The 26,998-nt window shown below is 41.4% G+C and overlaps 1 protein-coding gene across 2 annotated transcripts in view; it reads left to right on the top strand.

Annotated features, from left to right (window-relative positions):
* Window positions 1–26,998, top strand: part of FRMD3 (FERM domain containing 3) — a 307,593-nt gene that overhangs the window by 131,404 nt on the left and 149,191 nt on the right. For both annotated transcript variants that reach the window (XM_043567036.1, XM_043567035.1), the window contains exon 2: window positions 20,077–20,181. In XM_043567036.1, coding sequence (XP_043422971.1) covers window positions 20,077–20,181 — 105 coding nt within the window. The remainder of the gene's footprint in view (window positions 1–20,076; window positions 20,182–26,998) is intronic.

The following is a 26,998-nucleotide window of genomic DNA, read 5'->3' as shown; positions in this document are numbered from 1 at the left end:
ATTCATTGCAGCATTCTCAGAGCTGTCTAGGGAGACTTTCAGGATAATGGATCAGGCATTCTGTTGGTTCTGAGTCTGCCTCTTCCTTCTCTCCCCTTTCCCATAAACGGATGAAAAATCCATCTCCAAACCGAGCTCTGGATTAGTCTGTCCTCTGTCTTCTCGGCATTTGAATGGTTGATCTTTGAATTCAGGTGCTGCTATGTGGATTGTGCCTGAGGATGCCGGTGGGTAGTTTAACTCTGCTCGGGTGATTGTGATGAAAGGAGATAACCAGAGGGCTCAGTTGAGCAGAGAGGCATTCTGTCTCTCCAAAGAGTCAGGTTGGGAGAAATAAAATTTGAGGTCTAGTTCCAGATGTCATGACAAGGAATGTCAGTCCCCAAACTCAAGCTGGAAGAGAGTTGGCTACTCTATTTTCAATCAAGCAACCTAATTTTGATGCCAATCTTCCAAACTGCCAGGGTGGTTGGGAGTTCCTCCATAGTCTTTCCTGACCTTTCCCTGACTTGAGGAAGCATGTTCATCATTGGCTATAATGTCCATATCAGCCTGTCCCTTGGACTTGGTAGGTATTCTTGGGACATGACAAGCTGGTGAGGCCAGAAAGCCCAATGCTTGTGGTTGTGTTTCTTTCTTTTTCAAAAAAAAAATTTTTTTTAAATGTTTACTTATTTTTGACATGGGGGGGGGGAGAGAGAGAGAGAGAGAGAGAGAATATGAACAAGCAGGGGAGGGGCAGCAGAGAGAGAGGGAGACCCAGAATCCAAAACAGGCTCCAGGCTCTGAGCCATCAGCACAGAGCCCAACGCAGGGCTCAAACTCACGAACCGTGAGATCATGACCTGAGCCGAAGTCGGGTGCTCAACCGACTGAGGTGCCCCGTGGTTGTGTTTCTCTAGACCCACCACACCTTTCCTTCCTAATGGCTTTCTGCCAACACAGACCATGTCCAGGAGCAAGCCCAGGTCCATAGAGTATTTCCCCTTCTTTTTTAATCTGGAAAAAGTCTCTTTTTTTTTTTCCCCCTTTGATTGATTGAAGATAGGCATAAATTCTTTGCTATTTCTCCCATTGAGAGGGAAAGTCTAATTGCCACTCCCTTGAGTCTAGGCTGGCCTTAAGGACTCACGTGTAGCCAACGGGATACAGCAAAAGTGATGTGCATGAAAGGCAACGTCTGCCTGGGTCCTTTGGGAAAGCTTATCCTGGGGGAAGCAAGCTACCAATTAAGAAGTCTGGCTTCCTTGAGACTGTCATGCTGTGAGGAAGCCCAAGCCAGACACGTGGAGAGGCTGCATGGAAGAAAGAGAAAGAGAAAGAGGAGACGGGGAGAGGGAATGGGGTAGAGCGAGAGAGGGATGGCAGGGCACAGAGGGAGAGAGGTAGAAAGGGACTCCATTGGTTCTATCTATTCCAACCAGCCCAGGCACCAGGCCTGTGAGGGAAGAAATGTTCAGATACTTGCAGCCACAGCCACCATCTGACTGCAACAACATAAGGGACCCTGGCAAGATCCATCCAACTGAGCTCAGTCCATACTCAGAACCATGAGAAATAATATTAAAATCATTGTTTTAAGCCCCCATTGTATAGGTAGAATGGTTTGTTACACAGCAACAGCTATGAACACTCCTCCTACTCTGTTTGGTTCAGTGGGTTTAAAGACTTGAAAGCAGACTCCAGGAGGTCCTGTCAACTGTTCATTTTCAGTCTGTCACATGCATCCCCTGAGGTTAGGGATTACAGAGCCTGCTACCCCTTCAATGGGGGAAGAAGTCTGGGTAAGGGCAGGAAAAGTAGGGATTCAAAAATTCCCTAAACTAGTATCTCCCAACTTTCACTAATGCCCACTTAAGTTTTGACTCCTATTAGAATGTCATTCTATTGTTGCTAACTTGGCTATTTTCAGAACTGTTTTGACTTTGTGAAGTTGGTAGGTAGAAAAAACAGTTCACTATGGCTTACTATTTTGAGCCATTTACTCTATATGAATTACTAGGTGAGGCCCAATGAAGAATTTGAAGACGAATAAGTTAACTTAAGAAAAGCTTGAGAAAAGTGATAAGCGTAAGGCGGGCATAGTCCTACACGACAACGCTGAGGACCAGGCAGCATTCCAGCAGTTTCCAGAGGATCCAGGTGTCCCTGAGGGTGTGGGAAGTCCGTGAGGGCTGTAACGTGGGGGTGGGTTCTGCAGCAAATTCTCGGGCAGGGGGAGGGGAAACACACCAATAACAGGATTTTGGTAGGTAGAATGGAGGGCTTCATGTTCATGCAGAGGAGTGGCATGAGTGGATCCTTGGTAGTAGGGCATTTTGCAGAGTATTTAAGTGATAAAATGAACTGGAGGAAAATGTGGAAAATAAACAACAAAAACACGCAACTGCTTGTACAGCAGATACATACTAATGTTTTTGGATTCACCTGTTCTTTTTGATGAAGTAAGTCCTTACGGACATTGGCTAACATCTACTGACCGCTACATGAGTACCCTTTGACATCCCGTCCATACACAGTTCAGTGCCCAAGAAAGTAACTTTCTGAGTTGTGGTTTATAACTTGGAGGAACAATGCTCATGGGTCGAGAGATATCTTCTGATCTGGGAAGGTTCTCCCCAGGACCTTTCCTTGACTTGTAGGAGTAAACCTATCTCCTCTTCCTGTCTGGATCTTTGTAGTTAACCAACAGTTGTACCCTGTGGGGGCTTTCCACCCTTCCAAGGGGCCTAGGTAGAATCTCTGGGGGTACCTATCATCCTTGTTTCCACAAAGCATTTGTATATAAACTCTGCAGTGGAGCACTGAACCCAGAATAAAGCTTCCAGACTGGTCTTCCAAGACCCTTCAGCTTCTCATGAAAAAGTCCTTGGCTCTACTGGCTTCTGATTGTTTTGTCTTTCTCGTCTTCCAACTTTTGGATACGTAGGTGGTGAGGAAAGATTAGGAGGCTCCTCACAGAGATAGGAGCTGACAGGTGTCAGGTGGAGGGAGGTGGAGGGAAGCAGGGAAAGTGAGTGTTCAGTGACTAGAGGCAGAAGAAGCAGAGAAGGACTATGTTCCGTGCTCAAGGAAGGCCAATACTGCATGCAGTTCCTAAGCTTTCTGTTCATCTATTTTTCTGATTCCTAACCCTTGCTGCCTTGCATAAGTGTTGCAGCCAACTTCTGTGTGGAATGTGGTAGAATTGCTGCAAGAGATAAGAAATTGGCTATGTAAAATGAAATATACGTTACCATCTGATTTAATCTGTGACTGAGCAAAATTGGCAGAATTTTCATCAGGACAGTATTTAAGAGCCTATCTTGCAGCCCCCTGTCCCACTTTCAGCATACTTGCCAAGCTAAACCCCTCGGTCAGCTCTGGTCCCGCCCTCATCGCAGGTGTCGGCTTGGAGGGGTGATGGACACTTTCCGCATCACCTCTTCTTATCCCAGAGCTGCCTCTTCTTCATCTCACCCCCCACCCCCAATTGTGTGGGTGCAAATGAATCCCCCTGAGTGCTAGCAAAGGAGGAGCCGCCCTCTGGGATGAGGAGTGTGGAAACCCAGAAATGCCTGTGCTAGGGTCTGGGATGGACCCTCATCATCTGCGCCAGCCCACTGTAGCACACCTGGGTACCCAGAAGCCCAGGAAGGTTGCTAACCAGCCCACGGCCATTGGTTGGTAGAGGCACGGAACTCTAAGCCTGAACCAGACTTCAAAGTCACAAGCATCTTCATTCTACCCAGCCTCTTGCTTCTTCCCTTCTGGATGAAAAGGAGCTGGGACTTCTGGAAAATAATGATAACTAGGATTCTGGTTTGTGAGTCTTTTTTTTAAAATTATTATTGTTTTTCACGTTTATTTATTCTTGAGACAGACAGAGGATGAATGGGGGAGGGTCAGAGAGAGGGAGACACAAAACCTGAAACAGGTCCCAGGCTCTAAGCTGTCAGCACAGAGCCTGACACGGGGCTTGAACTCAGACCACGAGATCATGACCTGAGCCGAGCTGATGTTGGCCACTTAACCGACTGAGCCACCCAGGGGCCCCACTGGTTTGTGAGTCTTAAGGTTACTTCTAGCCAGTGGCCTGTGGGAGGATAGCCTGTATGTTCTCCTCAGAGGAAACCAGAGATTAAACCTGAGTGATAAAAAGTGATTAGAAAGAAATCCATTGCCTGATAATCAACTTAAGGGTTGTTATTTGGAAAACAAACAGAAAACAAAAAACTGGAAAAAGGAAATAGGCACAAAGAAAAACTAAAAATAACTCCTTTCCTACAGATATCACAATCAACATTTAGCCTTTAAGTCTCTCTTCTTTGTGTCTGTATGTTTATGTAAATCTGTATATAAATATGTACACATATGTAAAAATAGGAATTTTATCAAAATCCTTGCTTTCCTCCCTCACCCCCCATTTTAATGTCGTATCTTGAATATCTTAACATGCCTTCTTTTTTTTTTTTTTTTTTTTTTTTAACGCTTTTTTTTTTTTTTTAAACGTTTATTTATTTTGGGGACAGAGAGAGACAGAGCATGAACGGGGGAGGGGCACAGAGAGAGGGAGACACAGAATCGGAAACAGGCTCCAGGCTCTGAGCCACCAGCCCAGAGCCTGACGTGGGGCTCGAACTCACGGACCGCGAGATCGTGACCTGGCTGAAGTCGGATGCTCAACCGACTGCGCCACCCAGGCGCCCCTTAACATGCCTTCTTGAGAGTGAATCCCTAAAGGGGTTCTCACTTGATGCTCCATCTTGAGCATTTCAGTGCATTCTTATGTGTTGATAATGGTGCCATCAGGCTCTGTGTTGTGCATTGCTAAACAATAGACCAGAATATTCTTTGAGTATAAAGTGCTGGTAGATTGCAACTGATATTTTCCTTCCCTCAGGAAGCCCCTATCTGCTGCTGAGAGTGTACAAATAAAGCGGCGGGGGGGGGGGGCGGGGTGCAGAGGAGAGTTAAAGATGAACGCTGGTTTGTAATAGATGACAATGGCTGTTAAAATTTACATCAATTATTTTCTATATTTTTAGTTTCATAAAAAGTGAAGCACCCTTGACTTGGGTTGCTGTAGTCAGAAGGGATGTAAATATAACTGAGATGTTTTTCTTCCTTTGTGACTTGAAGAAATGGGGAGTGTGATAGTTGGGGAACCCAGCTTATGCCTTCCAGTCTGTAAATATTTGTAATAAATTGTTCTGGTGTGTGTGTGTGTGTGTGTGTGTGTGTGTGTGTGTGTGTGAGTGTGCATGCATGCGTGTGCGTGCACACGCAGGAATTCCCCCAGCACACAGAGGGTTGTTTTAGGGGCTATGCGGGCTACAGGCCAGCTAATGGTCTGACTGTTGATGGAAGAATCTTTGAAAATGCCACTATTGAAATGAGACATCAGGCGTTCACAAAGTGGAAATTATGGAACCATGCTGGGTTGCTCTTTTGCCAGAATAAGGCATAGAGTTTCAGAGGGAAAAAATGCAGCTTGGAAGAATTAGGAATGGAGGTGGGTGGAGATCATACATTTCTAGAAGGTCATCCACCCAAATAAGGTTGGTGCTAGGGTTGTCAGAAGGGGTGAAGGGCATAATCTCTGTGCAGCTCTTAGCAGGAGCCCTCCTTTATAGTTGGCACTCAGTAATTTGTAGCTGTTAGTTAGGCCTGTTACGGTTGCAATCTTTACTACTTATCACAGTTAATTATAATTTCCTGTGGGGTGGCCATGTCCAGACATGTGAATGGCAGCATAGTGAAGACTGTTGCCCTGTGGGAATGTCCTCTTTCCCTGTCTGGCCTTATCAACTTTATCAGAATGTTTCTTGGGCAAACATGACCAGCTAGGACAGTGATATGTTTTAGGCCATTGCACGGTGCCCTTCAAAACCACATTACCTCTGTAGTTCTAAGAGCACATGAGTGTTCAAGCCCTCCTTCTGCCTTGGCCTTCCCTGTTTCTCCTTCCTCCTCTTTCCTGGAGAAGAAAGAGGATTTCTTGCTGCAAATAAGGCTACTAACCTACATGTTACTAGGGAAGAGGTAGTGGGTAGGAGATAAAAGATAGTCTCGCGGGTTTGGGGAGGGACTTTTGGGGTAAGAGTTTTTCACAGAACCTGGAGAGTATAAGAAAATATGAGGAGGCTGAAGGGGGTTAGGGAAATGTTGTGTGTTCAACCTTAGGTGCGCTGAAATGTTCCTCAAAAACTAATAATGAAGACTTGAATTGCTTGTAACTATTTTTGCTATTGACCTGCTTGTCTTTAAATGTGTCTGAGCTGTGTGGACTCCCTTAGATATATTGGGGCTATGTGTATACGATATTCTCTTAAATTCATCTCCTGCCCTTGTTTAGTTTTCTTTTCTAAAGTTCTTGAAGGAGTTCTACGTTTTTTTTTTTTTAATTTTTTTTTTCAACGTTTTTATTTATTTTTGGGACAGAGAGAGACAGAGCATGAACGGGGGAGGGGCAGAGAGAGAGGGAGACACAGAATTGGAAACAGGCTCCAGGCTCTGAGCCATCAGCCCAGAGCCTGACGTGGGGCCCGAACTCACGGACCGCAAGATCGTGACCTGGCTGAAGTCGGACGCTTAACCGACTGCGCCACCCAGGCGCCCCAAAGGAGTTCTACGTTTAATTGGACTCAAGGTTTTTCTGTTTGTTTTAAAACTGTTAAGCTCGGTGTAGACATCTGCATGTAATTTCAAGAGAAATTATATCTTATTAAGCTCTTGGATGCATTAAAAATTTCATAAATAAAAATGATCTCTTTGTTCTCCCTGTATATGAATGGAAGCTCCTAATTGATGATTGCCATATTTTTCCTGGAGCTCTGTATTCTCAATTTTTAAAAATGATATGATCAGGCGATTCCAGCTAGATCATGGACTCCAAACCCACTGAATTGTTGTAATAGAGATGCCCAAGGTAAATGTGTGAGGATTATAAAATGGTATTGCTTTAGGTAAGTATTTAAAAAATACTCTGGAGAAAGGAGTAAATCTGGCATATTATACTAATTAAGCCAAGTGTTGGACCAGCCCTAGTATGATAGGTATAGGAATCTTCACAAACATTCTTTCTCTCATCCTTATAAGCATATGGTGGAATTTCATTTCCTTATCCTCTTTAAAGTCAGAAAAGATTTTTAACTTGCTTTGGATAATGAGCTGAAGTGACATATGTTTAAAAGCCAGTGTGGGATTTACCACATTCCCTTCCCACTGCTGTGGTGATGGTTGAAGCTGCTGTCAAGAGGAAGCTTCATTCTGAATCCTTAAGCTATGATGAGAAAAGCTCTTCTCTGCCAATCAGCTCTGGCTGTGTGTTATAGGTGAGAAATAAACCTATATGCTGTTAACCCACAGATAATTTGGGATTCTTTGTTACTACAGCTTAACCTAGCCTATCCTGATTGATACATCTTGACTCCAACTTTTGATTTTTAACTTCAGTTTCAGCACTGATTTGTGGATTTGGGTTTGTTGAAATTCCTGCTGCTCTCTGGACTTCAGTTTTCTCATCTCTGAAATGAGTGGTTTGGATCAGATTCTTTCCACAGTACCTTCCAACTCCAACATTCTGTGGTTCTGAGAAAGTTAGTGCTATTTCCTAACTGTTAATATTTTTAGTCCTCTCTCTCTGGACTCTGAGAGCCTGGAGTTCAAACTTGAATTTTGCCATTTGCTTGCTGTGTGACTTTGGGCAAGTTGCTCAACCATTCTAAGCTTTATATGCCTCTCTTAGAAAATGGAAAAGCCACTAGCTCCTAGTGCTCATGTGGATTAAATCAGATGAATAGTTGAAGTAATTAAAAAAAACATAGCTCACAGTGCCAGGCACTAAGGAGAGTTTGAGCAGATGCCTACTGATTCCAATCTGAGAAGAGGAGGTGATGCCAGCCTCTTCTGTCCCCTGATGTAGCTCAGGGAGACCATAGGGCCCAGCAGGCTTGGGCTGTCTGTTTCACAGTGCTTGTTAGAGAAATGAATGTTGCAGATCACAGGCTAAAATAAGGGGAAAAGGCAGATATTAAATTAAGATGTACTTAAATTTTGGAAGTATTGATTAAAGTAGACAGTTTGCTTATGAAAGTACTGTGCTTAGAATCTTATCTCCACTACTGGAGTGAGGAATCACTTAAATGTATTTTTTCTCTTTGGAACATTAAATAATGAAAGAAAATTTTTGTGTCCACTTTCATTTCGGATAATTACAACATCATTTTCATGAATTTATTTTCTTGGTCCATCTCCTGAGTTGCATTTCTTCTGTTCATATCCTCTCAGTTCCTCTGTTGGTTTCTTTCTTTTTCTTCCTTACTTTTAAATTAATGTGTTCGAATATTTTAGGTTTAGAGAAAAACTGAGCAGAAAGTATGGAGTTCCCATCTACTCCCTTTCTGCCCACCCCACTCTCCCATGTTATGTACATCTAGCATTAGCATGGGTACATTTATTACAATTGATGAACCAATATTGATACATTATTATTAACTGAATTCCTAGTTGATATTAGGGTTTCACTTTATGTTGTATAGTTTTGACAAATGTATCACGTATTCACCATTAAACCATCACACAGATAGCTTCACTGTCTGTAAAAATCCTTTGTGCTTTACTTATTCTTCTCTCCCCTCCCCCATCACCTCAGCAACCATTGATCTTTTTTTTTACTATCTCTGTAGTATTGCCTTTTTTAGAATGCCATATGTATGTATACAGTATGTAGACTTTTCACACTAGCTTCTTTCACTTAGCAATATGTATTTAAATATTCTTTATTTCCTTTCATAGCTTGATAGCTAATTTCTTTTTATCTATGAAAAATATTCGATGTAGGCATGTACCACTTTGTTTAGCCATTCACCTGTTGAAGGACATCTTGGTTACTTACAACTTTGGCAATTATGAGTAGAACTGCTATGAACATTTGTGTGCAGGTATCTGTGTGGGCATAAGTTTTTGACTCATTTGGGTGTAAATACCTAGGGGCACAGTTACTGGATTGAGCCCGTGCTTAGTTTTGCAAGACACTGTCAAACTCTCTTCCAAAGTGGCTGTTCCAGCAGCAAATGAGAGTTACTGTTGCTTCACATGCTTGTCAGCATTTGATGTTTTCAGGTTTTGGATTTTAGCCATTCAATAGGTATGTGGTGTTATCTCATTGTTTTAATGCACAATTCCCTAATGACCTATGATGTGGAGCATCTTTTCATATGATTATCTGCTACCTATGTATCTTTGGTCTGTTAAAATTGTCCACTTTTAAAGTAGGCTGTTTGTGTCTTCTTGTTAAGTCTTAAGAGTTCTTTATATGTTTTGGATACAAGTCCTTTGTTAAATGTGTATTTTGCGACTACTTTCTCCAAGTCTATGGCTTATCTTTTCATTCTCTTAAAAGTTTCTTTTGCGGAGCAGAGATTTTAAATTCTAATGAAGTCTAACTTCCCGTTTTTGTTTTTGTTTTTTCCCTTCATGGTTTGGGGTTGTATCCAAAAAGTCCTCACCAAGTTCAGGTCGTGTAGGTTTTGTCCTGTGATATCTTCTAGAAGTATAGTTTTGTGTTTTACATTTAGGTCTCTGACCCATTTTGAGTTAATTTTTGTAAAGGGTGTAATGTCTGTGTCTATATTCTTTTTCTTTCTTTTTTTGCTTTTGGCCTGTGGATATCCAGTTGTTGAAGCACCATTTGTTGAAAAAAAGACCATTTTTTTTCCCATCGCAGTGCTTTTGGTTTTTTGTCAGAGGTCCATTGACTATATTTGTGTAGGTCTATTTTGGGGCTCTTTATTCTGTTCTGTTGCTCTATTTGTATGTTCTCTGGCCAGTATCACACTGTCTTAATCACTGTAACTTTATAGTAAGTCTTGCAGTTGAGTAGTGTCAGTCTTCTGACTTTGTTCTTTATCAACAGTGTGTTGGCTATTCTGAAGTTTTTCCTTTCTATATAAACATTAGAATAAGAGTACTTATATAAATTGCTGAGATTTAGATTGGGCTTGTATTAAAACTATAGATATAGTTGGGAAATCTGACATCTTAACAACATTGAGTCTTTCTATCCATGAACATGGTATATCTCTCTATTTAGTCTTTATTTCATTCATCAGAATTTTGTAGTTTTTCTCACCTTGATTTTGTACTTATTTGCTATTTGTACATAAGTGTTTCTTTTTTTTGGTGCTAATATAAATGGTATTTTGTTTATTAATTTCAACTCCCAATTGTTCTTGCTGATATATGGGAAAAGTATTCACTTTTGTATGTTAGCTTTGTATCCTGCAGCCTTGCTATAATCACTTATTAGTTCTAGGAAATTTGTTGTTGATTCCTTTAGGTTTTCTACACAGACAATCATGTAATCTTCAAATAAAGAAAATGTTATTTCTTCCCTCCCAATCTGTATGCCTTTTGTTTCCTTTCCTTAGTGCATTAGCTAGAACTTCCAGTATAATATTCAATAGAAATAGTGAGAAGGAGCATCCTTACCTTGTTTTTGATCTTAGGAGGAAAGCATCTAGTTTCTCTCCATTAAGTATGATGTTAAGGTTTTATAGACGTTCTTTATCAAGTTGAGAAAGTTGTTTATTTTTAACTATTTGAAAATTTGGGTATAACAAAATTAAGCATACCTGGGTTTAAATACTGACTATGCTACTTTCTTGCTATGTTGACCTTGGGTAAGTTAATTAGACTCTCTGAGCCTTGGTTTCTACACCATGAGGGAAAAAAAGACACTATGTTGAAATTACAGAAAGGATTGGAGTTGGAAAACTTTCAAATTATTTTGCAGTGAGTGCCTTCAGCAATTGGGTCTGTCAATGGCACTAAGCCCCAAAATGGGGGGGGGGTGGGAAGGTGGGGGAGGAAAAATATTTGGAGCACTAAGAAGTGGCAGAAATTCCTAAGAGCTGAAACGTCAAATATGAGTCCTCAAGCATTGGGATGGATCTGTGTGTCAGTCAGAAGAGAAAGGACCCTATGAGTGCAGACATACAGCCCATCCTTTAGAATGAAAGCTGTGGAACACAGGGAAGGTAACAGTGGCAAAAAGAACCCTGAAGAAAACATTACCAAGTCCAAGGCTCCCTGCCCGCTTAGACTTCTATGACACTCTTTCAGAAGACACCATTCAGGACCCAGACAATAAAGTGGCCAACCTGTCCTGGCTGCTGCTGCTTTTCATGGATGATGCAGGATTTCTCCGTCTTTCTTCCTTAGGGCTTAAAAAAATTTCCCCAGTCTTGATACTACTAAGCCTCTAGCTGTGAGGATGGCTACATGTAGATGGTCCCTGCTACAGTCCTAACTATGCCTTCTCCTTCTCCAAATGATGATTATTTATTGTGCACAAAAATTCCTTTAATCAATCTAGCCTGTATGTTCAATTATCTTAGCCATAATATATTATTACTACATAGCAGATGTATAGAATTAGGTACTTCAGCTTCTTGAAACCTTGGTTTTACCTTTTAAACATCTGGAAATATTTGAATAACACAGTAAATCAAAGCAACTTTATTGAAGTATAGTTGACCCACAATAATACATTCATTTCAAGTGTATACTATAGTGATTTAACAAACTTATACATTATGCTACACAAGTGTAGCTACCATCTGTCACCATACAACACTGTTAAAATACCATTGGCTATATTCCCTGTGCTGTACCTTTTATTACTGTGACTTACGCATTTCATAGCTGGAAGCCTGGATCTTCCACTCCCTTTGACCCATTTTGCCCATTCTTCTACTGCCCTTTCCTCTGGGAACCATCGGTTTTGGGTTTGTTTCTGATTTTTATTTGTTTTGCTTTATAGAGTCTACATATAAGTGAAATCATATGATATTTCTGACTTATTTTACTTAGCATAATACCCTCTAGGTCCATTCATGTTGTTGCAAGTGGCAAGATCTCATTTTTTTATGGCTAATATTTGTGTGTGTGTGTGTGTGTGTGTACACCACGTCTTCTTTATCCATTCATTTATTGATGGACACTTGGGTTTCTTCCATATCTTGGTTATTGTAAATAATGCTACAGTAAACAGAGGGATGCATGTATCCTTTTGAGTTAGTGTTTTCATTTTCTTTGGGTAAATACCCAGTGGTGGAATGACTGGGTCATCTGGTATTCCTATTTTTAATTTTCTGAGGACCCTCCATATGGTTTTCCACAGTAGCTGCATTCCCACCAACAGTGCACTAGAGTTTCTCTTTCTCCACATCCTCACCATCACTTGTTATTTCTTTTTGATTCTAGCCATTCTGTGAGGTGCTGTCACATTGTGGTTTTGGGTTGCATTTCCTTGATGATTAGTGATGTTGAGCATCTTTTCGTGTGTCTTTTGGCCACTTGTAAGTCTTTGGAAAAATGTTTATTCAGGTCCTCTGCTCATTCTTAAATAGAATTATTTGAGATTTTTGGTGTTGAGTTGCAGGAGTTCTTCACATATTTTGGATATTAACCCCTTATAGGAAATATCGTTTGCAATAAATATCTTCTCCCATTTTGTAGGTTGTTTTTTGGTTGATGGTTTCCTTCATTGTACAAAAGATTTTATTTTGGTGTAGCCCAAGTAGTTCAATCAAGCCACAATATTTCCTTTTTTTTTTTTTTTTAACATTTATTTATTTTTGAGAGAGCATGAGCAGGGGAGGGGCAGAGAGAGAAGGAGACACAGAATCCAAAACAGGCTCCAGGCTCCTAGCTGTCAGCACAGAGCCCAACGCAGGCCTCAAACCCACAAACTATGAGATTATGACCTGAGCCAAAGTCGGATGCTTAATTAACTGAAGAGCCACCCAGGCGTCCCAAGCTACAATATTTCTTAAACGAACAAATGCTTGTCTTTCACAGTAGAAGCAGAACAATTTAGTTCACCAGTTTCTCATTATTGTTCTGTTTATTTGCCTATGAAGATCAATGGATTGAAGACCTTGCTTCACAAAAGAAATGCAACTTCTAGGGAGAAGGCTTACTCCTGGCAACAAATCACTCAATTGCTGTTCAGGGCCTTGTAATTGTCTAGAAGCCCCTTTGGGGTTTCTAGGTATTCAGATGGGAATTGGATTCTTCCTTCCCTATAGAAGAATCAGCAGAGACTGACCATTCTGCTCTTCCCCCGATTTGTATGTATGGAGGCCACCCCTTTCAAGAGCAACTCGTGTGAACATAGGGAGCTAAGCAACAGGGCCCTTCAGACAAGTCTTACAGCGTTGATTACCAGAAAGCAAAGTCTGGCAGTTTCACTTCTGTTTGTTACAGTGGGGGCCATGGTACCTTCCCCAGAATGCACTGTTCCTAGTGTGCTGGGTTTGTGTTTGGTTCTTATGGTTGTTGCCTACTCCCCTTATCCCAGTGGTCCTCCCTAAAGTCTCTGGTCTATGTTGAACTGTTCTTCCCTGCCAAAGGGTCCTAGGACTTCAGTGGCTACATGGCTCAAGCTATGTCCACTGAGGACTTTTTCTGGCTGTGGTTCTCCAGCACTTCCAAGGAAAACTCAAGGAACACTTTTGAAAACCTCTAATTTGCTTCATATCAGGGTTGTAAACTCAATTTTTTCTAGGGATTAAGGAAGTGTGGGGAATGGAAAATGTGGAAGATACTAGAATGGGTGGGAATGTTGCAGACTGCAAGGTTCACCCTCCATGGAAAAGGGGAGCTGATACTGAGCTCCAACAGACTTTTATGGCCCAGCTTCCAGACCCTCCAGCTTTTCAAGAGCATCCAGCAGCCAGATTTTCTAAGCAGGATCCCAATTTAAAGTTGCAGAGACACCATGTTGGTCAAGTAAAACATGGTAGATGGACTCCGCTCCTTGGCTCATTAGTTGATAATCTCTGTGATTGTGTTTCCCACTGGCCCTAAATTGTCTTTTCTGTATTCCTCGCCTTGGCCTGAGGCATTGATTCACTTTCTCTCTTGAGTGGAAAATTTTGAGTGCACCAAGCAGAAAAACCAATTTGTACTAGTTGAAACAACAAGGAATCTTGTTGGCAATCCTGGAAGTTCACACTTAAAGTGAGCATCATGTTTGTAATCTGGAGACACAGATTCTATTTCCCTGTGAGTATTTTTGCTCTGCCCTGTTGGATTCATCCTCAGCCTGGTTTTAGCATGGCTACAACAGTTCCAGGCCTCCACACCTTTGTATAACAACATCCAGAGGGAAGAGAAAGTGTCTTCCTGAAGCTCTCTCAGGAGAGTGAACAAGAGCCATCCCAGAAACTCCAGTTTTTCCTCATGTCTCATTGGTCTAGACTGGGTCATGTGTCCTTTCATGAACTAATCAGACAAGAGGGGTGGGATTCAAGCCAAGCTTGATCCCTGGAGTTAGGGGTGAGTTATAGTTTGCTGAAGCTCAGGGACTTTGCATGTAGTTGTGTGCATGTATGTTATTTGCGTGTATGCATGTACATACCTAAACAAAATTTGGGTTCTATTAGGAATGACAAAGTGGTGTATGGATGCTGGGCAACTAACCAATGGCATCTATAATGCGGTTTGTATTTTATAAAACTGTCCAGGCCTGGTGTTGTGGTGGATAATCCAGTGCCCTTTTCTGCCAGTGTCTCAATTCAAGGAATCGGGGTACTTGATATTGACTGCCCCTAAATTCTTGTATTGTTTCTTCTGTGTCTGCTTAGAGAATGGCAGCAGATAGGTGAATTGAGTTCCTCCAATATCTTGGGCATAGGTGTTGGATCAGGGTTTGACATCCTTACAAACAATGTTCCTGAATCAATTTTTAAAAATCTGTAACATGGGGAGAATATTAGTTGCCTCAGTGGGTTGTCAGGATATTAAGTGCAAAGTAAGTAACATAGTTCTTGGTGTATGATAAATGTTCAAGGAATAGTTAATTATCATGATATTTATTTCATCCCTAAAGGTAGCTGTTCTAACTCTACACCTTGATTTGTAGCAATACATTGGGTAGTTTTGGACCGGTACTCTTCTCCTCATGTAACCAGTGTCTAAACGGTAGCAAAAATGTCTTGCTTTGGAGTTTTAGGAATTAGGGATTGAAATATGCCATGCTTTTTCACTGAAGGCAAGCCATGGCTGATTTAAGCCAATTGAGTTCTCTTGCTCTTCTTCTTTAAGCACAAATATTTTGTTTTTGCTTCAGTGGAACTAGGGAGTCGAAGTAAATGCACCATCTGCAATTAGTTGCAAGAGGAGTTAAGCAACAAAATTGAGTTCAATTAGTTGCAAAAGGAATTAAGCAACAGAACTGGGTTCTTTGTCTCTGTTCACTTTTTCTTTGCCAAGAGGCCAATGCTGGGAGGCAAATAATATTACTCTCACTTTCTTTGTATCTAAAAGGATCTATGAAATCAGATACAAAGATTTAAAATTCAGATAATTCTTAATATTTCTGGTAATGACCTCTTACTGGGGTATAGTGCTTTGCAGTTTGCAAACTGCTTTCACATCTTACAAACCAGATCTTAAGATCCGTGAAATTATAAATTGTTTTGTTCACGATCTCTAATCCCTGTCCCAGTGTCTTGCATGATGGATATTTAACAAATACATAAATGAGTCTCAAATCCACCCCAATGGATTACTCTGAAAGGTACCATTATTTCTCTTTTACACAAGAAGAAACGAAGTCTCAGATTTCATGATTTGCTTAAGGTCAGCCAGTTGGTAAGTGGTGGAAACAGACTCTAACATAGTGGCCTGTTCTTTCCTTCCAGTACATACTTTGGGGTGGGGAGGAGAGATGGGTTTTTTGAAAAGTAGGTTAGTTTGGGATTACAAAAATTAGGTTCCTTTTCAGGCTATGGGAGAGGGTCCTGAGTGAATGTGATATTATTGCAAAAAATTCAGGGATCAATACACACTCCAAGAATTGTCACAAAATGGGCAGAGGAGGTGGAGAGAGGACCCAGACCCCTTTCTTTACACATTGAGGCTCCTGGAGTAAAGAAAGCCCAAACAGAACCCAGAACCTGGTGGCAGTTTAGATCTGAGCATCTCAAACTCTGTGGTGAGACCAGTACTAGATTTTGTTTCTTCAATTTGTTTTGGACTAATGCTTGTTAAAACAAACAAACCCAAAAACACACACAATGAGGGTCGCCCGGGTGGCTCAGTTGGTTGAGCGTCCAACTTTGGCTCGGGTCATGATCTCATGGTTCATGAGTTCAAGCCCCACATTGGGCTCTGTGCTGACAGTTCAGAGCCTGGAGCCTGCTTCAGATTTTGTGTCTCCCTCTCTCTCTGCTCCTCCTCCACTTGCGCTGTCTCTCTCTCTCTCAAAAATAAACTTTAAAACACACACACATGCAATGAAAATAAAGTACTCTTAATTTCTGCATTTATTTCATGCAGAACCAGTAACAAAGAGTTTACAGTCTTACACGATCCATAGACCATATCTTGACTAGCATTGGTTTAGATTTAAAAAAAAAAATTTAATGTTTATTTTTGACTGAGAGAGAGAGAGAGAGAGAGAGAGACAGAGCATGAGCGGGGGAGGGGCAGAGAGAGAGGGAGACACAGAATCTGAAGCAGGTTCCAGGCTCTGAGCTGTCAGCACAGAGCCCGATGTGGGGCTCAAACTCACAGACTGCGAGATCATGACCTGAGCCGAAGTCAGACACTCAACCGACTGAGCCACTCAGGGGCCCCGGTTTAGATTTTTAACACATTAAAAAAAATGACAACGGAAAAAATTATAATTATATTCATGATATTTTAAGTACAGTATATGTAAATCAATTCACCATGTACTGCAGGTGGTGAGGACCAGTATTGGGACATAAGTTTAAATGTGTGTGATGAATACATTCTTTTTTTTTTTTTCCAATGCTGTTAGTGCATTTCTGAGACTATATAACCTCATTTAGAGACAACATCCAAAGTCTGTACTTAAGGCACTTTCTTAAAGCACGGATCACACACTTACATGTCCTAATGTTTTCCTTCTGTCCTGTTGTGATAAAACACAATTAGGTAGTAGTTCTAAAGAATTTATATTAGCTGTTTGACTCCCCCTGCGCCATTTAGTTGATATTGAACGTACAGCTGCTATCTTGTGGGAGAATAAAAATTTTGACATTAAAAGGAAGTCCTTCTACTTGAAATTCTTGACAATCACTTCTCCACATAGACCTTGAAGAATTTTGGGGAGAGTTGGCTAATTCTGCTGTTTGTGGAATCTCCAATGCGGGGACTTTAGTGTCTTCCTGAGGCCCACCGTTAGTTCCTAGACCCCAGGTTTTCCATGAGAAAAAGCAATGCCTCATTTAGTCATTCGATAACCTCCAGCGTGCCAGGCACTGGCTTAGGCAGCATGTCAGGGTGGTGAACAGTGGCTTATATGTCCAGGAAGCTCAGGAGGAAGCAAGTGGATTCCAGAGAATCAATTCCAGAGAATTCCAGAAGTTGGGGCTGGGAACAGAACCAGTGTTCACCCCAAGGCCCTTCCTTGCTGTGAGGTGTGTGGAACTGGCAGCTGGACCCGCTCACACAGCTGACCCTGAATAGGCTCCTCTGACCCTTGGTACTGGGCCGGGTGGTCTTTTATTTAGTGTGAGAACTGGGCTTCATGCACAGAAATGATAATAAGAGGAAGTTAAATGCCTTAAGAACACTGTCCAGATTTCCAGGCAGAGCAGAGCAGAACATGAGGCTGTAAGCTGGCTTTCTTGGCAAGAGGCAGCGACACAGAGCATCTCAAGATGATGAGGCTGGCTTGTAGCCTGCAGATGCAGAGGCAGTGTTTGTTCTTAAGAATGGAAAACACTTTCATTTTTGTGACTTGAGGAGTAGACCATTCTCAAGGGGAAACTGGTCTTTGTTTTCTGGTGACGTCTGGAGACAGGTACAATTTTTGCACTTCTCACACATGGGGGAAATTCCCCTGGACCAGTGCTTCTCAAACTTGAATGAACATGTGAATAACCAGGGGATCTTGCTGAAATGCACATTCACTTCAGTTGGTCCGGAGCTGTGCTTGAGATTGTGGTTCCAACCAGCTCCCTCCCAGGTGATGCTGAGGCCACTGCTCTGCAGGATTGCTGGTCTGTGGGCAGTGCTCCCAGGGACAGGGGCCTGGTGGCCTGGAAGCGTGGAAACTGGCCTCCCCTGCTTTTGTGGAAGATCTTGATTTCTGTTTCAGCCACATTTGTGTATTTCAGTCAACACATAGTCTACAATGGCATTTCCTTTTCTCAAGGGTCTTACGTAGTATGAGAGTATGTATTGGTTGATGTGTTCAGTCATTTAAAAAAAAATCTCTGTTGCACTTTTGAGTACATCTTCAGGGCAAAATGCTAGCTGCCAGGCCCAACCAAATTCTGCTTAATCCCACATCATTGCAAAGCATTGCTTTGACCCACATATCGTGTGTGTGTCATATATGGTGGGGGCAGTCCACCACAGCAAATCTGAATGCAGAGAGCTTAGCAATCCCATCATAAAATGATAGACTCATGTTGTGTTCAGTGATTTGATTCTTCAGCAGCCTCTTAACTATGGATGCATTACAGAGTAAATCTGTAAAAGGAACTAAATCCATCAATTGTGTTCTGGGCATTAGATTCAGCAGTCATCAGGCATAGCTTGTCATTTGAGCCTCCTGGGTTAAACACAATTAGAGAAATCTAAAAACAAATTCCATTTTGATGCTTTGTCCCTCTTTGAGCTACATCAGATGGTTTCCTCTTCTAAAGGAAGTAAAGGCTCAGAGTTTATTCAAAATTAAACTGAAGGTAATTTCAGGAGAATTGGGGCTTCATATCATATTATGTACGTATATGCCGCAGTCCTTTATTCAATGCAGCGCATCCCAGATCAGTGAGTGGCTTTTTCATCAACTTCCTGAACTGATGATGGTAGTTTCTAATGAAAAGATAATCGTGTAACAGATCAATCTGATCTTCCAAAATTATTTTTAGTAGCTTAGAAGAGTAGCTCACTTAATATCTCTAATTTATTCATTTATTTTTATAGCTCACATTCCACCCCTAAAATATTCCACGGTCTGTCAGTGACTTTGATTGAAGCAGAAATTAATCTTATCAAATATCCTGATGAGGGCTTGGAAGAGTCTTTGCTATTAACAGGGTTTTGTGGTAATGGTATTCATCTTAATCTGATTTGGCTGACAAAGCTCTCACTTCTAGAATTTTAGAAGGAAAAATAATCTAACCAACTCATTTTGCCCATGTGAAACAGCTGCAAAGCTTGCCTAAGGTCCCTTGGGTCACTTGGAATCCCAGTCTGCCCTCTCCTCTCCCCCGCCATCTCCCACAGTGCCTTTCCTTTCCTTATGGATGTGATGCGTTGGCTTTGAGGCCTGAAGCAGCAGGTTTCCCACCTTTCCTAGTAGGAGGGAGGGTGTTCCATCTGATACAGTTCACCGTAGTCCTGCACCATCCAGACTGTGCCTTCTAGCAGAGTTGCAGTATATTCACTAGTGTTCCAGGGAGACAAATTGGTGTTGTGGGAGTCCAGATTCTATAACCAGGTGGCCTGGGGCACTTCCTACCTTCCTCTGTATGGGTTGTGGGACTCTGGGCAAGCTGCTGAGCCTCTCACTACCTCTGTTTCTTAAGACATAATATGAGGACCTTCCTCATAGGATCATTTTAAGGCCTGAATGAGTGACTACCTACAGAGCAATTATAGCAAACGTTCAGGTGCATTGTGTGTGGGTTTGTGAACTCTGGGTCTCCACTAGGTACTGAGTTGTTAAAGCAGTGTTCTGAGTCATAAATAGCTTTAGGAAAATCAAATGGCCTATAAAAGAATAAAATAGAACATATACATTTCATTGATGCAGGGTATTGTTTTGTGTCTCTTTGGCTCTCTTTTTAGTGTTCCTTTGGTTTCGTGTGTGTGTGTGTGTGTGTGTGTGTGTGTGTGTGTGTGTGTGTTGAATCATTCACAGCCTTAAAAAGTATTTCTCACTGTGGATTGTAGTTAAAGGAGTTTGGGTGTCTCTACTCCAGGGACTGGAGTGAGTGAGTCCAGTCTCTAAGGACAGACCTATGGTGTGAATGAGGTACATTTTAGACATGAATGTACAAGGTGAGCTCTAGTTGAAACTTAAATGTGCTTCTTTTGCAGAGGGAGACCAAAGGGCAGTTTCTTATTGACCACATCTGCAATTACTACAGCTTGCTGGAGAAGGACTATTTTGGCATTCGTTATGTGGACCCAGAGAAGCAGCGGGTAAGAGTCAACCTCTGTCTGAACCCATTTTGGGGAGTGATTCAGGCTGTGGGTGAGCAAAGAGGTTCCTCTCAGAGAAGTCATGATGTATACTTGTTCTCATGGTTATTGACCACATAAGACCGACAAGCCTAGTTTGTGTGTGAGTGGAAGAGTTTGGCACTATTCCCACTGGACTGGGTAGGACAGGAGAAAGGAAAACTTACCTTAGACCTTTCCAGAAGCTATTCCCACCCAGTTCCTGTGTCTTTGAGAAGGTTTGACAAACATTGGGTTCAGACAGTGACGACATAAAATCTTATTGTGGAGAAAATCTACTTCTCACTGTAAAAAGCTATTGATAGAGAGGGGAACAGGAGAATGACTGCTTAATGGGTACAAAGTTTTCTTTTGGGGTGATGAAAATGTTTGGAACTTGATATAGGTGGTGCTTACACGACATTGTGAATGTACTAAAATGGTCAATTTTATGTTATGTGAATTTCGTTTCAATTTTTAAAAAAGCTTTTGGCAGATGAAAGGGTTAAGATACTTTGAAAGCTGCTCTTTGAATACCACTAAATTTGACAACCCCCCACTGTATCCTTGTTCCTGGATATGCCTATCCTTCTTGGTATCTGTTGACTTTGTAAGAGAAAGTAGGGGAGTCTGGCCTTTTGAGCTGGGTCCTGCACCAGCACATATATATTTATGACATACGTTGGATTCAGTGATATCTGTCCTTCACATCCAAAAGGTCTCAGGAATCTCCATCCTGGGCCACCACTTGGGGTTTCCCATTCCTGCAACCCTGCTGTGGGCCCCAGCTATGGATTATAAGGCCCTGTACCTGCTCTGATATCTGCTTTTTATCCCCCACTGCCAAGCAGGGGTCAGCTGGGTGGTGGTCTGGGATGGGGGAACAGGTCCTATTTGCCTTCTTTAACTTACTCTCCTCCTATTGGTGTCCCTGGTCATCTTTCTCTACCTTGTTCCCTCCCCACAGTCTTTGTTTCATATTTACTGACCCAACACAATGAGGAGAGGCTTATAGAGTGTATTTTTGTAAAGGAAGAGGCTGTCTAAGGAATAGATTAGATTTTGTTCTGAAACATGGGGAATCATTTCCAGTAGGACCTAATCTTCTGTAAACACATACAATGCAGTGGCTCAGAAAGAGATTTTGCTTTCCTGTAGCACTTGCAGGAACTCTTTAACAGGCCATTTACCTGAGAGGAAGGTAGCAGGATACTGGTGAGAACGGAGCGCTGACATGAGGTCACAGAGGGGATTCATATGGCATTTCCTACTGTTAGCAGTGGTTTTCAGACCTGGCTCTGTAACAAAATCACCTTAGGGGTTTACTAACAATACTTAGTATGGACCCTATTCTAGACCTCCTGAATCAGAATACCTGAGGCTGGGACCAGGAACATATATTTTAACACATCCTGATTCTACAATTCATGTAGCCATCCCAGCTTTGGTCTTCAGACTGGTATTGGGGACCATGGCATAAAGATATTCATAGACATAGCTTCTTGTGGCTTATGAATATATTAACCTTTTATGAAGAGAGAAACAGATTCAAAGATATTGTGGCTTGCCCAAGGTCCTATAGCTAGCTAGTAAGTGATGGAGTGAGTGTTGAGTTTAGGATTATGGTTCAAACCCTAATCCCTGCAGGTCAAGTAGACTTTGTGGATTATATTAGCCATCTAATCACCACTGAATATAGATTATTTTTGTGTAAAATTCTATCAACTCTAGAAACCTGCCCTGTGGAAGTAATTCTAGCAGCCATTAGTTGAGCAAGTCTCTAGTCTTCTCCACAACATTATAAGGGAGGGGAAAACTGAGGTGCAGAGAGGGTCAGTGGCTTGCCTAAGGCTACATGACTAGTAATTAATGGTGGAAGGATGGTATTTGAACCCACATTCTTTCCACTCCTCTTCCAAGTGAAAAATTGAAACATAGCGTAGACCAGGGATTTGTAAACTTTTTCTGTAAAGGACCAAATAGAAAATATTTTCACTTTTGTGACCCATACAACCTCTGTCATAATTTTTCAATTATTTTATTCTAGTGGAAAGCAGCCATAGATAATACCTAAATTAATGGATGTAACTGTGTTCTTCTAAAACTTTTTTCCAATAAAAGTATTTTATAAATAGGCAATTTGCCATAGTTTGCTGACCCTTGGCCTAGATAATATCTGGAAACCACTTAAGTGCATAAGCTGTTTTCATTTCTCTTGATTCATTGGGAAGATATTAGATAACCTAATAAGAGAAGCCTTTAGAATTGGAATCAGATGTTTGTATGAACTCATAGTTTAAAAAAATACAGAAACATAGATGGACATGTGGGATAGTATGCATATGTATATATTTTCAAGTTCTGTTTTCTAAGATGTCCTAGAGGCAATGACCCCATATTAGCAATGAGCACACTTATCCTCTAGATCTTGGTTTCTAAACATCACTTTCTAATAAAAGGAACAAGGACTCCTTGAAGAAATGGCTGATTCTAGGGCTGAGGCAGGGAAATCACAAGATGAGCCTGGAGCATGTTGTGGTGCCTGGAAGTAAGGAACTGCAAAATAAATAAATAAATAAATAAAAGGTCACTAGAAAGGCACAGAGTGAACCTGAAAGAACTGCCAGTGGCCCAAACTGGAAAATCGGAGTGCAAAATAAATAATGATAGTATTGGATTATAATCCATTAAATAAAATATCCATGAGTCTTAATGGTATAAATAATTGAATAAATAAAGGGGGAGAAGAAGTAGCTCTTCCTTACAGAAGAATTCCAATTAATAAATGTAGAAGGAATGAGAGAAATAGAAAACTACCGTTACAACATCACCGTGATTGTTGTGGGCAAGATTCATTGATGAAAGCTAAAATTAGTGGGCAGAAGTTTGAGAAGAAACAAGATATTTGTATAGTCTCTAAGTGCCCTTCCCCCAAGATATTTTTTAATTGCAAAGGGGAAAAGCCTAACTTTATAGTGGAGAAACCTGGCAGGCATAACTTTAATGAGGCCATCAAGGTTAACATCACCAGTAAGAGGACCTACCAACATCATCGACACCCTGATTATCCTGCACTGAGAAGGGCACATTGTTTCTGTAGTATTCTTCCCAGTAATGCATAACTTTGTTCAAATCTTTAGGAAAACTAGGAAAAACTGAAGTGAGAGAGACATTCTTCAAAACAATTTACCTATATTCTTCACAAGCATTGAGGCCATGAAAGACCAGGAAAGACTGGGGAACTCTCTAATCTAAGAGAGACACGTCAACTAAGGCAATGTGGGATTCTCAGCAAAGTCCAGCTGTGGGAAAACTGGTGAACTCCAGATGAAGTCTGTAGTTCAGTTAATAGCGTTGTGTTCATCTTAGTTTCTTCGTGTTGATAATTGTACTATGGTTATATAAGATGTTAACATTAGAGGAAGAACATGGTTATACTACTCTTGTACCTTTTTTCATGTGTACAATTGTGTTTTTTTAAGTTAAAAAAAAAGTGGTTAGGTTGATGTGTTTCATTGTTCTTTATATTTTGGCTTGGCTTAGCTTAATTTTTAGCGTCTAGATTTGGGTGGTATATTAGCGTAAAAAATGTGGGCCACACTCAAAACAAAATAGTCTTATCTGATGTATCCACTAAATTTGCTTAGAGTGCTGCTTCAATAGTTTTTCTCCCTATGCACCATACGACTGTTAGAGCCTTTTGATTCTGAAGATTCAGTGTGAGTCTAGCTTCCACTTGGGTTGCAAAGTAGTTGCGGCACAGAACTGGATGGACTTTGTACTCAGAAAGATGTGAATTAAATCCCACCTCTGCTGGCCAGTCAGCTGTGTGATCTTGACCAAGTTATTGAGGCTTTGAGTCCCTACCTGATTGTTAAAACAGATAACAATACCTACATGTAGGGTTGATATGGGAATTAGAGATAAAGCATGCAGATGTTTAACAAATGGTAGATACTGAGTACATGGTGTGTTATTTTTTATTGTGATTTTTATAATTATTCTTTGGCTAGGTCTAAGTGAGGCACTTGTATGAGGTTGTAAGAGGAAATACAACCATGATTAACAAGTCTAAGATCTATATATGTCAAAAACTTCTTTTAAAGGCAGGATGGCCATTATTATGATCTTTGGGGAGAGAAGGGGGAAAATGAGCCTTGGATAATTAGAAAAATGGGCTCAGAGGCACAAAGACCTGCTGATATGGGAGTTTTAAGCAGAGATTAATTGACCAGCATTGGTGGTTTTATCAGGTCGTGTACTTTTTCCTCAGTGGAAAATAAAAACCAGTGAATTATTTGGATAGAAAGCTGGTCAACACAGAAAATCAAGTTACTTAGAAAAGCTGAAGTGGAACTTACCTTTGCTATGGGAGTTGGTGGTTTGCCTACAACTCTTCACAACTTGATTTACAGTAAACCATTGTGGAATATTAAATATTTAGCACTATTACATTTGGAACACCATATGTTTGACAAGATGTCTCATGCCCCATATGCTCTGAGAGTGATGAGGACTGAGTTAGTAAATGATGACTATCTTTTGCTATTTTAATGACAAGGGCTCAGAATTTCCATTATTTTAAAAATTTGATGTAGGGAGGGGTAGATTGAATACCAGTCGGTAAAAATCCCCTCCACTTTCCACCGTATTGTTCTTCTCAAGAACTGCTATAATCTTAGTTGCCTGAGGTTAGGGAAAAGTTACGTGATTATTCCTTTCATTTCACTGATGGAGAAAGCTGGGCTTAGAAGTTTAGAAGTCTTAGAAGGAAGAATTCTAGAAGGAAAAAGTAGTACTTGGCTTAAGTCCAGGCATTTTTTTCTTCAAAGTAACTTATTCTTTCCACTGCTTCTCAGGTGTTTGGGTAACTTCTCTTTGGAAAGCTGAAGTTTTGAAATAGTTGGATTTCATAACTCTGTTTTTCTATGGCTATGGTTTGGGATGTCCATTGTCCTAGATTTCCCTTCTGCCGTTTCCCCTTTCCCAAACCCACCTAGGGGGAAGTCACCCCCCCAGTGTTTTAGAACTGAGGAAGTACCCCCTCCCCCACCAGCCCAGTCAGAGGAGGACTTCTTCCAGGACTAGGTTGTAGTGTTGGTTTACGGTCTGCAGGCAGATTGGGCCCAGTGCTTTTGATTTTAACTTCCCTATATCTAAGCATCTGTTTAACCCACCTGCATCAGTATCATTGACTGTTCTAACTTCAGGGCCATTCCGATTCATCCCCAAAGACCACAAATTCCCTTTAGAAATTGACACTTTTGGGACAATCTCCTCCACCATTCTGTGTTTGGGCATTGTAGGTCATGTGGTCACTGGATATACTTTCTGATTGGGTGACCTGGGATATCATAAATGGAAAGACATGCCTTCTTTATGCAGATATAATTAGAGCCCTGGCGTTTTTATGTTGGTAGCCAGAAAGAACTAGTGAACCTATCAATGAGTTTTATTAATAATTAGAAAAGACCTTTTCTACGTTAGGGCAGTTTGCTTTTTCTAGAGGCACCTTTGGGGAGGACCTAGAATAGAATAAAAAAAAAAAATCCCAATGATTTTAGGTTTCACTCTGGGGATGGTGCCAGGAAGCCAGACAGCATTATGTCCCACCAGCTGCTGCTGCCTTTGAAAGGCTGCTTCCTGCTCTTGGGGATAATTGTCCCACAGATGCTTGTAACTAGGATCAAGAGTGGTACCTAAGATTTAGGGCAGCCCTGCACTGGAGAAGGTTTGTACTGCTGCTTTAGGTCACTGGTCATGAATTTGTCCGCTTTTGTTTTTAAAGTCTCAGGGGTGGGGTGCCTGGGTGGTTCAGTTGGTTGAGCGTCCGACTTCAGCCCAGGTCATGATCTTGTGGTCCGTGGGTTCGAGCCCCGCATCGGGCTCTGTGCCGACAGCTCGGAGCCCGGAGCCTGTTTCAGATTCTGTGTCTCCCTCTCTCTCTGACCCTCCCCTATTCATGCTCTGTCTCTCTCTCTGTCTCAAAAATAAATAAACATTAAAAAAATTAAAAAATAAAGTCTCAGGGGTATTAAAACTCAAGACCATTTGGATGCCTATTTGGGGAGAAGGTATGAACAAGTAACTTGGCTTTATGGGAAAGGACTTAGAGCATTCACGTTACAGAAAACATAGCAGTATCTTAACAGCTTGAAAACTGGATATTTTGGGGTGCCTGGGTGGCTCAGTCGGTTGAGCGACCGACTTCGGCTCAGGTCATGATCTCACAGTCTGTGAGTTCGAGCCCCGCGTCGGGCTCTGTGCTGACAGCTCGGAGCCTGGAGCCTGTTTCAGATTCTGTGTCTCCCTCTCTCTCTCCCCCTCCCCTGTTCATGCTCTGTCTCTCTCTGTCTCAAAAATAAATAAACGTTAAAAAAAATTAAAAAAAAAAAAAGAAAACTGGATATTTTGTGTAGTGTTTCAATTGTGGCCCAAGGTATTAACTTGACAGATTTGGGGAAATTGTCATATTCCTCCAGCAGAAAGCAGAACTTGGTGTTTAACTAAAATGATTGCTCATAATAGACACTGCCTACACTGGATGTCCTCTCCTAGGAAGGGATGAGGATGCCTGATACAGGGTTGCAATCTGTAAGTCATTTAGGTAACTGGGATGTCATAATTTTAGTAGAGGGAGGAGCAAGCACACGAACTGGTTATCTTGTCTGGGCCAATTGGCAGACACAGGAATAAGTGTGGTGAAAAGTGCCGTTTTATTCTTATCTGAGTTGGGAAAAACCAGGAGGATATCCAAGGTGACTCGGTCCTCCTCCTTGGTGGTGGGAACCTCCTGGGC

Source organism: Prionailurus bengalensis, chromosome D4 (genome assembly GCF_016509475.1).
Source record: "Prionailurus bengalensis isolate Pbe53 chromosome D4, Fcat_Pben_1.1_paternal_pri, whole genome shotgun sequence".
NCBI lineage: Eukaryota > Metazoa > Chordata > Mammalia > Carnivora > Felidae > Prionailurus > Prionailurus bengalensis.
Note: the sequence above shows the minus strand (reverse complement) of the source record. Positions and strands in the feature narration are given on the sequence as shown.